The sequence below is a fragment of the Chelonoidis abingdonii genome, chromosome 6 (genome assembly GCF_003597395.2).
Source record: "Chelonoidis abingdonii isolate Lonesome George chromosome 6, CheloAbing_2.0, whole genome shotgun sequence".
Lineage (NCBI taxonomy): Eukaryota > Metazoa > Chordata > Testudines > Testudinidae > Chelonoidis > Chelonoidis abingdonii.
Genome location: NC_133774.1, coordinates 122,510,140 through 122,525,373, shown reverse-complemented (window position 1 = coordinate 122,525,373; position 15,234 = coordinate 122,510,140). Strand labels below are relative to the sequence as shown.

General features: G+C 43.7%; 1 protein-coding gene across 1 annotated transcript in view; it reads right to left on the bottom strand.

The window, feature by feature from the left end:
• SVEP1 (sushi, von Willebrand factor type A, EGF and pentraxin domain containing 1) overlaps window positions 1-15,234 on the bottom strand; it is a 181,787-nt gene that overhangs the window by 46,715 nt on the left and 119,838 nt on the right. The window contains 6 exon segments of the mRNA XM_032764936.2: window positions 52-277; window positions 1,413-4,198; window positions 6,299-6,971; window positions 9,261-9,428; window positions 11,709-11,900; window positions 13,404-13,488. Coding sequence (XP_032620827.2) covers window positions 52-277; window positions 1,413-4,198; window positions 6,299-6,971; window positions 9,261-9,428; window positions 11,709-11,900; window positions 13,404-13,488 — 4,130 coding nt within the window.

Genomic DNA, 15,234 nt, shown 5'->3' with positions numbered 1-15,234 from the left:
CAACGACAGTGATCTGCACCTTTAAAAAAAGAAAAGGCCAACGCTCTTTACCTGGCATGTAGATGTGCTTGCTCCTGACAAAGTATAGCCTTCTGAGCACGATAAAGTGATGCTCTTATTCACAGTAAACTCATCCCCAGAAATAATTACATTGGTTATATTTGTGGGCACGGGACATTTTCTGAGGCAACAGGAAATGCTCTTAGGAGACCAGTGTCCATCTTCCTGACAAGTGCATACATCCATTTCTGTTTCCATCACGTAGCCCTCCAGACATCTGCAATGTATCAGAATCATTGGACAGCTATGGTACACACGTGTACGACGTTTTAAACCTCAGCGTACAAAACCTACCGTGTGGCTCAATTGTCAATATTTGTTTCTCATGAGCAGCACTTCCAGACTTCTGTATCAGTTCAGGGCAAACTGCTGTGAGAGGGTTGAGGCATTTTTGTTGTGTGTTTATAAATCTGGTGGCAGGAGTTTGAACACTCTGGCAAGATCCTGAGTCCATTCCTGGCTGCGTCACCCTGCTCCAGCAGCACAAAGTAAAGAGGGTGGATTCATCACCCTTATGATTCCTTGTGCCTAGGAGAATGTCCATGTGATGTAAAGCCACAGTAGCAGCTCCTGCGGTTTGGGCAGAGAGGGTATGGCTGGGTGAAATGGGTATGGTCACAGTGTTATGTTCTGGGGATTGCTAGCTGCTGGATCTGCCCCTAGGGGCCACTGGCAACCTGAGGGCTGCTCTTGCTTGCACCAGGGACTGGCCAAATCCCAGGCAGACCCCAAGATTCTGAGAAAGCAAAGGTAACTTAAAGACATATTTGCTTTACCCCACACAGTCCTGCATGGAGTGCAATTCAACTGGACTGGAGAATTTGGCCCTCCATGAGATTTGTTTGTATGTACACATGCACACAAACAAACACACACCAGTGAAGTGTGCTTCAGTGAGAATCCATCCACCCAAACCCTTACAAGCAGGGAAGTCACCTGTTCAGGTACCTTCATTTACATGCTGACCCTCCCACCCATCCCTCCCTCGTTGTAGCCACTCTCACTGACAGAATCCTCACTTCAGCTTCATAGAAACACAGACACACACATACCTGGAAACTGTGACACAAACTCTTTACCACACCTCAATAATATTAACGTATACTGTGCACTCCCCATGGCTTAAACGCATGACATGCTGTGTGTTTGTGGGTAAAGTATGAGGCTGGAGTGAGGTGTTACATGGCAGTGGGAGCCCCAAGAATGTGCGTCAACCTCCCCGGGAGGTCTGCTCCACAGCTCTTCTATGTCTTTTATCGCCTCTCACGAATTGAATGTATTCATTTGCTTTAAAGGTCCTATGTTCATTCCTTTGACACTTCAGGGAGATGTAACTACAGCAGCCTTCTTACCTGTACTGGACTCTGCTTCCATAGGTGTAGGTCTCTCCGACAGCCACTGCATTAGGAATAGAAGGTGGGGGTCCACAGGACATCAGCTCGCAGCATGGATACGGCTCACTCCAAACGCCTGTATCTGTACAAGTCAGCTCTGGCCTCCCTTGTATGACAAAGCCAGTTATGCAGTTATATATTACAGTGTTCTCCTCCACAGAGCTGCTTCCACTGATAAAGGCATTGGGAATTGTTGGTGGGGAGCCACATGAAATCTGACCGCAGTGTGGAAAAGCAGAACTCCATTTGCCGGCTGCCTCACAGGAGACTTCAGAAGGCCCTAGCAGTTTAAAGCCCTCCAGGCACTGAAATTGTGCACTTTTCCCGCAGCGGAAATCTTGCCCAATAACAACCCCATTCTGAATCAGTGGCGTGGGGCATTCACAGGGGAGGCAAGAGGGGAGGCTTCCCCCCCATGAGCCGTTGGACAAACACGGCCGCAGTGGATTTCCACGTAACTCATAACCGGGAAAGCACACATACTGTGTGTATTCCCCATAACTGAAGCCTGAACTATTCAGGAAGCCATGAGAGATGTCTTCTGGGGGTCCGCAACTGACTGGCTCACAGTACGGAGCCTCTGTATCCCAGGTGCCATCAGCTTGACAGGTAAGTATGGATGCTCCATGCAATATGTAGCCTTCACTGCAGCGATACTGAACTTCCTTCCCAACGCCATATTCTGATCCAATAATTTCTCCACTGGGAAGAGGTAGTGGTACTGCACACCTGATGGATTTACAAACTGGAGTAATTCCACTCCAGCTTCCATTTGCAAGGCAGACTCTACTCCTGTCCCCATGCAGCTGGAAACCTTCATTACAGCTGTACTCCATGTGTTTTTGGAATGTGTATTCATCTACAGTCATGTGGCCATTTTCTAAAACTGGTGGTTGGCCACAAGAAATGGGGATGCAAATAGGCTCATTCCCATCCCATTTTTGGTTATCCTGGCATGTCCTCTTCTCTGAGCCATTTAATTGGTACCCAGGATCACATTCATAACGGACCACACTCCTGTAAGTGTAGTTTTCTCCCTTTACATTTCCATTCATGAGTTTGTTAGGTGGGGTACACGATACCACCTCGCAGTATGGAGCAGCATTACTCCACTGTCGGTTAGGCAAACACAGCCTTGTGTCAGAACCAATTAGCTTATACCCTGGTTTACAGGCATATTGCACTACGCTACCAAGTGTATTCTCAGTAAAATGTAAAAAGCCATTCTCTAGGGGTGAGAGTAAGTCACACTCTATTGATATGCAGACAGGGGCACTGCCATTCCACGCCCCATCCTCTTGGCAAGCTAGTATGGGGTTTCCTAATAGCTCATAACCAGAGTAGCACGTGTATATAACTATGGTTCCATATAAAAAGTTTGTCAACTGTACTGCGTTAGTTTCCTTCAAAGGACTTTTTATATCTTTCCAGTTACTAAGAACTAACATGTCAGAAAGAGAAGGGCTCTCAGTAAGATGTATTCTTTCTTGGTCAAAATGTCCTTCTTCGCTTCTAACCTGCACATATTCCCCGAAGTCAATATGAGGAGGCAGGCCACAGTCTGTCGGTAGACATGCCGGCGTAAAACTAGACCATCCCAACTCCTCACAAGTCTGCATGGCAAGACCAGCCAGCTGGAAACCTGGAAAGCAGCTATAGATGATCATAGCCCCATAGCTGTAATCTGCACCTTCCACAAAACCATTCTCAATGGGCCGAGGGGGGTCACAGTTTATGGCTTTGCAAGACGGAACATCTGCATCCCACTCTCCCCTCTCTAAGCAGCTCAGTACATTCAGCCCTTTGAGCTGGAATCCTCTGTCACATGAATATGTAACAGTCTGCCCATAATGAAAGTTTGTGTATGAATATTTGCCATTCTGAATCTCCTTAGGTTTTGGGCATTCCACAGGCTTGCAAGATGGCTTTCCACCGAGCCAATGACCATCTTCTCCACAGAGAATAGTCGTGTTCCCCAGTAATTCAAAGCCCGGTTTACACGTGTACAGTGCTGTGCTGAGGTAAGTAAGACCCTGCACATCTACAATGCCATTCTGAATTTCTTCAGGCTGAGGGCATTCTACTGGAATACATTCTGGCAATGGAAAGCTCCAGGAGCCATCAGCCTGGCATCCAATTGTAGGTTCTCCCTTCAGTAAAAACCCATCCATGCAGGTGTACGTCACGGTGCTACCAAAATGAAGAGATGATGCCACAGGGTCACCAAAGGGAATGTATGGAGGCCCATGGCACAGTACAACCTTGCAGACTGGAAAGGAATCATTCCACTGTTGTGATGGCAAACATTTCAGCACCGAGGAACCATGCAAGACATAGCCCTCTTTGCAGGAAAACTGGACAACACCTACTTGGTGAACCATCTCTTTCAAGACGAGCTGATTTTCTATCAGTGGTGGTTCTGGGCACTTTGTTGGCACACACTTTTGGCTTTGCTTTTTGCTCCACTTCCCAGATTTCTGGCATGTCCAAGAGGCATCTCCCATCAGCTCATAGCCCTCATCACAGAAAAACTCAACCTTGGATCCCACATCAAAGCTTTCTCCTTTTGCATATCCGTGCTGGATAGGAGGTGGTTTGCCACAACTGAGAGGAACACAAGATGGTGGTGATTCACTCTGCCACTGACGATTTGCTTGGCAGACTGATACTGAACTTCCAACTAGCTTGTAGCCAGCATTACATTGGTAGTACACTTCATTCTCAAAGAAGCGTCCAGTCGTGCTCTGTAAAATGGGTGAGACAAATGGAAAGTAGAAGGTAAAAACTCTTGACCCTGGCAGATAAATTTTGATTTTATTCGTCTTTCTGTATCTAATTGCTAACCAGACACAAGGATTGATTGCAAAGAAATAAATGTCTGCACTAGAAATACAGGGGGCAAATTCTGCCATGACTTGCACCTGCTGAGGTCAATAGAGTTGCACTGAATGAAACCTTGACATTTTTTAAAGCTTAATGTTCAAAATTTAAAGCTAGAAAATGTTTTCCTGGACATACACTGCTACCCCGCTATAACACGACCCGATATAACATGGGTTCATGTATAGCGCGATAGCAGCAGGGCTCTGGTGGCGCTTTAAAGGGTCCAGGGCTCTGGCTGCTGCAGGGAGCCCAGGGCTCTTTAAATCACCACTGGAGCCCTGTCACTGCTACCTCAGGGCTGCAGCAGCGGGGCTCCAGCAGCGCTTTAAAAGGTCCAGGGCTCCCCTGGGGCTGTGGCAACGGGCTCGGCTGGGGCTGGGGCTCCCCGCAGCCAGAGCACCGGGCTCTTTAAATCACTGCTACCCCGATATAACGGCACTTCACTTATAACGTAGTAGGGATTTTTGGCTCCCCATGACAGCGTTATATCGGGGTAGCGGTGTACATGCAAAAAAATCTGCACACGAAAAGGGAGAAGAGTAACAGAAGGCTGGAAGTAGCCAGAAAAGACCTGTGCAAATGACATGGCTCTTTAATTTAAAGCTTTATCCAGTGTAGAGAAGTGGTTCTCAAACTCTTTTTTCCGCAGACTGCTTGAAAATTGCTGAGGGTCTTGGCGGACCACTTCATGATCTTTCCAAATGTTGTTTGTACCATTAACTAACTAGTGTAAAGCACTTTGGATAAAATAACAACAACAATAATTAACACCGTTTGAGAACCTCTGCAGTATTGTACTTGCAATCTCAGGTGTTCTATCTCTACAGCAAAGAAAACGTTATAGGAACAATGCATACTTATCATGGTAGAAAAACAGTATTCATAATACATAACAAGAATTGAGCAAACTGAAATAAGAATGCACTAGTGAGAGAGTTTAATTTTTTCAGGTGATATAGCCACTCTCTATAACTGGCTTTCATAAGAGAAAGTAATTATAATAAGAAGAGTTTGTTCCCTTAAGGAAGCAGTTAAAATGGTTCTAGGTACATTACGCGCTTTCAGCTTCTCTTAGTGGAACTGTCTTACTGTTATCAACCTAATTACATAGGGGCCACTGTGTTACAATCATAGTTCAGTGGTAAAAGGCAGTTTCAGGTTTGGTGTCACTCTTGGAATCTTGATTTCGGAGATGCATTCTTCCCACTCTTTCTATGACTTGTTACTGCAGCCTCACCCCTCGAGAGAGGATGTTTGTTCCCCCTCCGGCCTCAATTCTAATTGAAGCTAGATCTTTAAAAGAAAAAATAAATGTGATCTTGCCTCTCCCCCTATATCCCATGAAGTTTAACATGAAAACATTTCTTTGTACGTCACAGTAGAACACAGGTCCAGCAAGAAGGGAAATGCTGCATTCACTACACCTTTTAGCTCTGATGAGGTTATTGACTTCTAGCTTTTATTTATTTTAATTTAATTTGACAGTTAGGCCAAATTCTACCCTGAGCGGGAGCTGTGTGCACATCCAAAAGGAAGGATTCATCCCAGAGTTACCTGCTAATTTCAAATCAATTGTTTCTGGTAGTAAGCACATGAAGAGCAAGGTTTGTGAGTGAGCTGTAGCACCTGGATAGATCTCTAGGGAGCAGTGGGAATTGGCCCACAGCCTGGAGAGAACAGATATGTCACGAGACATTAGGAAAACCAATTGGTAGAGTGTTTTTTTGAATGCATAGGAACTCTGCGTCTCCTACATCAAATTCTTGCTCATAACAGGAAATTCTGTTAATGGGCTTGTATTTTTGAGAAGCCTAATTCTGATACAAGGCCATCCCCATCATTCCTTTGCTTATCAGTTCTGCTTGCATCCTACTTCAACTTTAGTGGGCTAGCCAGTGGGAATCTTTAAGACACCTCAACTTTGCCAGCATAGCAAGCAGCTTGAAAACCCCTTATCATACCTCAATGACTCCGTTTTCAAGCTTGGGTGGTTCTCCACAAGACACCGGATGGCAGGTAGGTAGGCTACCGCTCCAGTCTCCTGTGGCCTCACATGTCCTTTTCTTTTCTCCTTTGATGTAGAACCCTTTGTTGCAGCTGTAAGCCACCACTGCTCCAAAGCTGTAGTTGGCTCCACTCGCATAGCCATTTCTAATACTTGGAGGTTCCCCACAGCGAACCGGGATGCACTGAATAGTCAAAGGAGAAGGAGTCCACTGGCCACCTCTGTTGCACTCAATCTTAGCAGACGTGTTTAGGACAAAACCTTCCATACACTTGAAGCTCACGGCTGAACCAGCAGGAAACTTTACTTTATTAACTGATTCCAGGATGGTGTAGGACACTGTGGGCGGCCTCTCACAAAAATCAGCGATGCAGTGGGGCATCTTCATGCCCGCAGGAGGCACCCACTTCCCTTGAGCATTGCAAAACAGCTTGGAATTGTCCTCCAAGCTGTAGCCATCTGAGCAGTAGTAATAAGCTATATCGCCAAACAACCGATGGGCGCTCTCTGGGGAAGCATGTTCCACATGGGGAGGTTCATCACAGGAAACCGCCAGGCACTGCTGTTGACTCATGCTCCACTCACCACTGGCTAAGCATTCTACGGTGTCAGGGCCAATTAATGTGTAGCTGTGGATCAGGAAAAGACCAAAAACATACGGAGTTATATTGATAACTGAAGGGTTAAGCCACCCTACATGCCCTGGAAAACTCTACAGGCAGAGCTTCCTAGAGCTGAGATGGGTCCACTTTAGACAACAGTCGCAACTGTAGTGTGACTGTTTACTGCTTAGATTCTATACCAAGGGCTGCTATAGGAAAACCTATTATCTGTGGAGAAAGAGGTAGCCTGGCATTCCGGACACACAGCAAGACTTTACCTTTTGGTAAAGCTTTTCCACCACAATCAGAACAACACTTACAATAACAATAAACCTTCCCCACCAAATGGAAACAAACCAAAAACTTCTACCAAAAGCAGAGCGTCTTATAACTAGAGAAGGAAGAAGAGTTGAAGACTCTTTTGAAATCCTGCGGGGTTCTTGCTATGCCAATCTAATTGAACTATGAAGCACTCAGCTATTATGGAAATAGGTATCAGCACAAAATCCTAAGCTAGTTAGCTAAAAATACTGTTGTTAATGGGTATATATTGTCATTCGGTAATGACTCCTCCATAAGAAACCACCAACATATATAAAAAGAAATACTTTTAAAATTCAGTATGACGTGTAAATTGTTTCAAATCCTTCACAAATACTGCAATTTTAACATGTAGTCAGTGGATAATATTATATTTAGCTAATCAGCCTTTGGGATTTGATCATAAGCGCACTTCATGCTGCCAATTGTCCCACTTAAACTGCAGCTGTTTAAACACAAAATGTGTTGTCTGTGAGTTTATTTAAAGTCTTACATTTTCTATGGTGTGTTCAAACAAAAAGAGGATGAACAGCAATCCATTGTGAAAGTCTCTGATACATCTTTGTAGCTGAGGGTTGGAAACTGACTGTTTAGATTGTGTTGGCCACATCTGTAAAAGTACTTTGACTTGTCTGCAGTATTTATTTTCAGACACTGTTGGCTGAGGTGCCAGGAAAAAAAAGCACGTACGAGTGCCAGTTTTTAATATGACCTATCATTATATTCATTGCCATAGAGGTGACAGTTTTTTTTTTCCAAATATTTTTAAGCTGGCCTGTTTAAAATACTTGTACCATACATAACAAAGCATTTTGAGTCTTAGCACTATTAAGAAAAAGAAAACAAAGAATATAATGTAATTATATCAGACACAATGTTGAAGATTTCAGCTTGGAAGGAGAATGATTACACATTTATTTTGTTCCTTTCATCAAAAAGGAGAACAAAATGGTCTGTGAACTTAGACCCTGACTTTGCAAAGACTTAACGTGAGTGCTTAACTTTATGCACTGAGTAGCTTTAATGACTTCAACGGGACTACTCACAGCGTGTAAAATTAAGCACGTGCGAGAAAGTCTTTGCAGGACTTTGCAACCTCCTCTGGGATGAATTATGGCATATATTTTAAAATGCACAGAAGTACTACGTAGACAGAAAATGAAGGACACTGCATAGCTGGAACTGCAGAGAGATGTTCATGAAGGTGGAATGTAATTCATTCAAATTAGAATCTGGCCTTTACACCAGGATTAATATCCCTGCTCGCCAGTGGGAGGAAGGCTGTCCAGTGGTTAGGGTACAGCCAAGGATGTGGGAGACATGAGTACCATTCCCTGCTCCACCATGGACTTCCTGTGTGACTTTGGGCAAGTCAATTAGCATCTCTGAGCCTCAGTTCCCCATCTGTAAAATGGGGATAATAGCACTACACTGACTCCCAGGGGTGTCATGAGGATAAACACATTCAAAGATTGTGAAGTGCTTTGAGATCTACTAATGAAATAGTCACTATTTATTTTATTATTACTCGGGTGAAAAGAGACATGGGATCCTTGATTTTACAATATGTCTCCTCTCAAATATGGCACTGCCAGCATCACACCATGCTGGGGCACTGTTTCAACAGTGACTAGAGGGAAAGGGGCTCTAATTGAATTGCCAGTATTACTGCCTTCAGCAACAGGATTTCCCTGTAGTCCTCCCACTCAAGTCTGTATCCCATCTAACTCTAGCCAGTTTCTGAAACCTGACAAATGGGCTGAGGAAATGGGCTAGTTTTGACACACACAAACTTTCCACTTCACAAAAACTGTCAATCACCTTTCAACTGAACCAATAATTAATTAATGAGCATTAATAAAACAGTCATGTTCTTAAGAGCACATGACGTCAAAGAATAGCATTAGGACATAGCCTTACAACGAGTGAGCTGCTGTGTGGCTTGACAATTTTTACTCATTATGGGGTTTATTCTAATAGTGCTAATGTACATACCCTTCCTTACACGTATAAGTGACTGTGTTGCCAAAAGTAAAGTTATTCCCACCGATCACAGCATCTTTGATGGCAGGAGGGGATCCACAAGAGACAATTTTGCAGACTGGTGGTATGCTGTTCCAGTTAGCTGAAGCTTCACACACAAGTACTGGGGGACCCTGTAGGCTAATAGAATTAAAGGTTATTACTAAACTGTAACTTCAGTTTGTATGGGAGTGGGAACAGAAGCTGGGGGCTCCTTGCAAATACCTTCTAGCTGTAATCCTAGCCCCAGTGAAGTCATGGGTAAGTTTGCCATTAGCTTAACTGGGGCCAGGATTTTACCCTCTGTTCACAAAATATAATCCTGTCAGAACAAAAACAACAAGGAGTACTTGTGGCATCTTAGAGACTAACAAATTTATTGCGGTATAAGCTTTCCTGGGCTAAAACCCACTTCATCAGATGCATGGAATGGAAAATACAGTAGAAAGATATAAGTACATAGTATGTGAAAAGATGGGAGTTGCCTTACCAATTCTAACGAGACAAATCAATTAAAATGGGCTATCATCAACAGGAGGAAAAAATCACTTTCGTAGTGGTAATCAGGATGGCCCACTTCAAACAGTTGACAAGAAGGTGTGAATAACAGTACGGGGAAATTAGCATGGGAAATTACTTCAGTTCTTGTAGTGACCCATCCACTCCCAGTCTTTATTCAGGCCTAATTTGATGGTGTCCAGTTTGCAAATTAATTCCAGTTCTATGCATGTATATCTTCCTACTGTATTTTCCATTCCATGCGTCTGATGAAGTGGGTTTAAGCCCATGAAAGCTTATGCCCATATAAATTTGTTAGTCTCTAAGGTGCCACAAGGACTCCTCATTCTTTTTGCTGATACAGACTAACACGGCTACAACTCTGAAATTTGTCAGAACAGCAGGTGATCAGAACTACTAGAGGAGAAAACTGACAGTCTATTCTGGCCTGGACTGCTCTATTGATGCATATAAAACTACCATTGAAGCAAATGGAAGTTTTGCCCACCTATGGATTGCAAGATTGGGCCATTAGTGTTTGAATTATTTATTTAGATACCACTGCAACGTGCACCTGCAGAACTCTGAAACTTCATTCACCCAAAAGACTAAGGAACATGTTGATATTTAGATTACTTTTCAAAAAGCCATTCATTCCCTGTAGGATGTTAAAGGTTTTTGCTGGCTGAGGAAGGCCTAAGATATTAAACTTAGCTGATCTTTTGGTTTCTTTAACTACAGTAACACCAAGGGATAGGCACAAAATGGCACAGTGTTATTCAGGCACAGTATAATTCACCAGCAAAAGGCCATCTCCAGTGCTAAGCTGCGGCACATAAAGTGTGTGGCACTGCCAAAGAGGTGGGCTCTGCATGGGCTTGGAATATGTCGGTGTGAAAAAGAGCATGTGGGGTGGATGACAGAAAGGACTGTATCTGTGCTTCTACAGATGCCATGACACCCGGCATAGAGGTATGGTGTGGAGGGTCATTGCCTGAAGTGGTGCCTACAAAAGGGAATGGTGGAGTTCATCTCCTAAACATCCAGGCAGGATGACCACAAAAAGCTCAATTATTTAGATTACTTTATGCAAGAATTAAAAAAAATAAATCATCCATACTATACAAAAGAGCCTTCAAAATACACCGATGGAACTGGTATTTGTGAAACAACACTATACATTAACTGTAATTTTCGTATAATAGATTTAATCTGTAAAAGAAGCCATGATCTATATAATATATATTGTCTGGTTGGCCTAATTCTGCAGTTGTAGAGAAAGCTTCCATTTACTTTAGCAGGAATTATGCCCAAGTTAGGAGTGCAGGATTAAGCCTGTACTGTAGTTGTAGGGCCCGATTCTACCCTGCCTTGTAATATAAGTAGTCATTTACACCAACTGAAAGTCAGCACAAAGTATGTGTAAAAACACTACTAAATAAGAATCCTCCATTCGTTTACACCAGTGTTATCATTTCACATCTGTTTGTGCTCATTTGGACAGATGTGAATAATTGCACAAGATGAACGGCAGAGGAGAATTAAGCCCAGAGTATGTATCTATGTCAGTATAGGTGTGTGTTTGCAACAGATATAGATAATATTAAGGATTTTTTAATGTGCACAGTAGGTAACACGATTAAAGCTATTTAATTTAATATAGAGAGGTTTATTCATTTTTAATTGTCTGCTAAAATCTGTTTACATCAGACTCAATCCATAAATGTAAAATGAAAACTCAAGCTTAAAATAAATCACTATTTTACTGATTTCATTCATTCATTAGAATGGCTAGAATGGTCACTTTAATTTACAGAACACCATTTTTAGCTGGCGTTTTAAGATCATTCCAGCAAGCCTTTATGTTTCATTAGCATCTTCACAGCACTTAAAGTGCCTGTGACTCGACTCTACAGCTTTTACCTGTATCCACTGTTACACGTATATGATGCAGTAGAAAGATATGTCACGCCACTCAGTGTGTATTTTCCATTGTTTATGTCCTGTGGGCTCGGACATGTTACTATTTCACAGGCAGGAGGAGCATGTTTCCAAGCACCGCTAGCAAGGCATGTTGTTTCCTTTTCACCCATCAGATTGTATCCTCTGTTACATCTGCATTAAAAGAAGAAAATCACTATAAAATACATACATCTTGTTTTTATTGGATTCTCCTCAAGCATCCCTTTCCTCCCTCCCACCCATATATATTACTAAGTGCACAGGATTAGCTAAGGAAACGCTCCCTCATCCCAGTAAAAATCGATGTGATTCCTAGGGATCAAATTTTCAAAAGCACCTAAGTGATTTATGAGCCCAAGTCCCATTTACAAAAGTGACTGAGACATTGAGGCGCCTAAGTCCCATCCGTTTCCAATGAGACTCAGGCTCTAAAATGATCAGCTCATTTTTCAAAATAGGACTTAGACTCCTAGGTCGCCTAGCCTCTTTTGAAAAATTGATCCTAGGTCTGTTAGGTCTTGTAGCCTCATGCCTGAATAGAATGCAAAGGACGAAAACACAGAGGGACATTGTGGCTTCAGTCTTTAACTAGCCCCTATGTTGTGGATGTGTCCTCAAGTCCCTTCACCATCCTTCTGGCCAGTGGGTAGAAGGATGGAGTTATACTCCATGTCTCAGCAGACAGTATGGATGGGAACAGTATTTGAGCTAATACTGAATATTTTATTCAGAATATGTAGAAATGCCAAACAAAGAGATTTCACTAAAAAAAGCTGTTTCTTGGAGAAAATAGGAAAAATTTACTTGGGCCCAATTTGCCAAATTTTCACAAAAAATGTAGGTTTTGTACCCAGATTTGCAAAGCAAAAGGGACTATTCCCCAGGGCTGGTTAGTATTTATGTGTCTTTTACAGCGTGTACAGTGGATACCATTAAAAACACAACATTTCCTACTCTGCAGTGACTTCTGTGATATCCTGGCCATTCAAAGACCCTCTTAAAACTCTTCCTTGACATGATGCCTACAAAATACTAGGCAATCATTAGGCACCAGTGTGCTGAGACCACAGCCTACCATGCTGGCTAGTACTGTCTCACTGTTTCCTCTTGCTCTCCCATCTGTTTGTCTGTATCCACCTGTTGATTTTCGTCTTATACTTCGACAATAAGTACTTTGAGGCAGGGCCCTAATTTTGGTCTGTGTTTGTACTGCACCTAGAGCAATGAGGGCTCACAGGTGCTACCTCAATACATATAAAAATAATAATACAGGATGATACTGGGGCACCTGGGTTTCTGGGGTGATGAATGGGGAGAGATTAATAGGCCCACTATACAGTACTAGCATTATTTCAAGGGCCCATTACGTGGAATAAGTGAAACATGATATACTAACTACAGAATGGTTGTCCAGATACAGTACTCAGCAATATTCGTTTTCTACTCTGCATATTAAAATAAATGCAACCTAGTATTGTATAATTTGTGAACCCCAGAAACAGACTCATGGGTGAGTTTTGGGGTAGATTCTGTTCCATTACTTTCCCCCACACTTTGTGTGTGTCAATTACTCTCTTATTAAATCCAGTTGTTGTTTTTCTCATTTGCTTCCAGACTCTGACTACAGTACTGCTCCAAACACAATGACTCTCCTACCTGTACAGCACCTTCTTGCCATAAGTAAAATTTGAGCCCTCAATGGCACCATTTTCTGGAATAACTGGACTACCACAGGATACAGCTTTAACAAGAGAACATCAGAAATAATTGTTTAGACAGCACAGGTCCAAGATGGAGACAAGAAAATTCCATTTTCGGTGGAAATGCCTACTAGGGCTGACTCCCATTGGCCTTACTCACATAAGTCCGTGCAATGAGGACAGAATAGGGACTTGCCTGAGTTAGCGAAGTAGCATTTGCTCTTCTAGGAGTAATTGATTTTGCTCTAGTTTTATTAGTTAATTATTGGAAACATCTTGTTTGCTTTCATGTCATGCTTTTCTTCTAATTCATGAACAAGAAGCTGGGAGGACCTTCGTCATCCTAGGAAAATATATCATCTAGGCAAGCAGATGCTTCATTGCCTAAAACAGAACCTTGCTACGTGCTACTGTCCAGAGCGTCTGCTTTTGCGCACTCATGCTTTGTGAAAGCAGAGTCCTTTTACAAAACAACATTTCAGAAAAAGTAGCCAGCTCTTAGGGATTTGGAAGCATAGGAGAAATGGTACACGAATGCTTCACAAAGCTCAAGAGATCTCTTGAAAAAGGTGAAGACCAGATGGGCTTCTTTGTGCTGGTTGGCCACTGCGCCACAGGACTTCCAGGAGTACAGTGTGGGGGTGGGGGCAAATGCAAGGGAAAAAATGGTCAGAAAAGCAGGCATCTTGGGAGGAAACACTGATTATTAAACAAACATTCCCAATTTTCCTACCTTACTGCACAGAACAACAACAATGATGGTATATAACATCTAGTTTGATGTAAGTTATAACTTTCATATGGATCCTAGGGGGTACATTTTAAACCAGGGTTTCTCAAATAGGGGTCACCACTTCTGCAGGGAAAGCCCTTGGCGGGCCGGGCTGGTGTGTTTACCTGCCCCATCTGCAGGTCCAGCTGATCGTGGCTCATATTGGCCGCGGATCACTGCTCTGGGCCAATGGGAGCTGCTGGAAGCAGAGTGGGCTCAGGGACATACTGGCCACCGCTTCCAGCGACTCCCATTGGCCCGGAGCAGCGATCTGTGGCCAGTGGGAGCCACGATCGGCCAGACCTGCAGACGGGCCAGGTAAACACACCGGCCTGGCCTGCCAGGGTCTTTTCCTACAGAAGCGGCGACCCATTTGAGAAACCCTGCTTTAAACAGAAGAGCTGTAGAGCAAAGGATCACCTCATTTCCCTCAATGGTTTGAAGACAGCTGGAAATACTGGATGCTGTGTAACCGTGTCGGCAGGGCCAGCTCCAGGTCCCAACTGAGCAAGCTCGTGCTTGAGGCGGGGAGCGCCCTGCTGGGAGCAGGCTGCACGCTCCATCTGCCCCAGCTGGTGCCAGGTCTGCACCAAGGCCAGCAGCCCACGTCCTTCCCTCCCCGCCGACCGACGACTTTCATTTCACCCGCAGGTGGGAGCAGCATGGAGCCCTCCCGGCAGGCAGCGCGGTGGGGGGAAGCCCTGGCCAGCTCCTTCTCTCTCTCCTCCCCACTCCCTCCCCCCGCATCAGCCAGGGTGCTCACAGATGCCATTTTCACCCAGAGACGGATTATTGAGAACACAAGGCAGTCTTGCCATCAATTTTATGGACTTTCAAAAGGCATTCGATAGCATAAATAGAGAAACAATGTGGAAAATTGTGGCACAGTATGGAATTTCAACAAAATTAATTAACGTTATGAAGGCATTCTATGCCAACTCAAAATTCTGCATTAAAATGGAAAATGGATTGAGTAAGCCATTCAGCGTCAAGACAGGTGTAAGGTAGGGGCGCG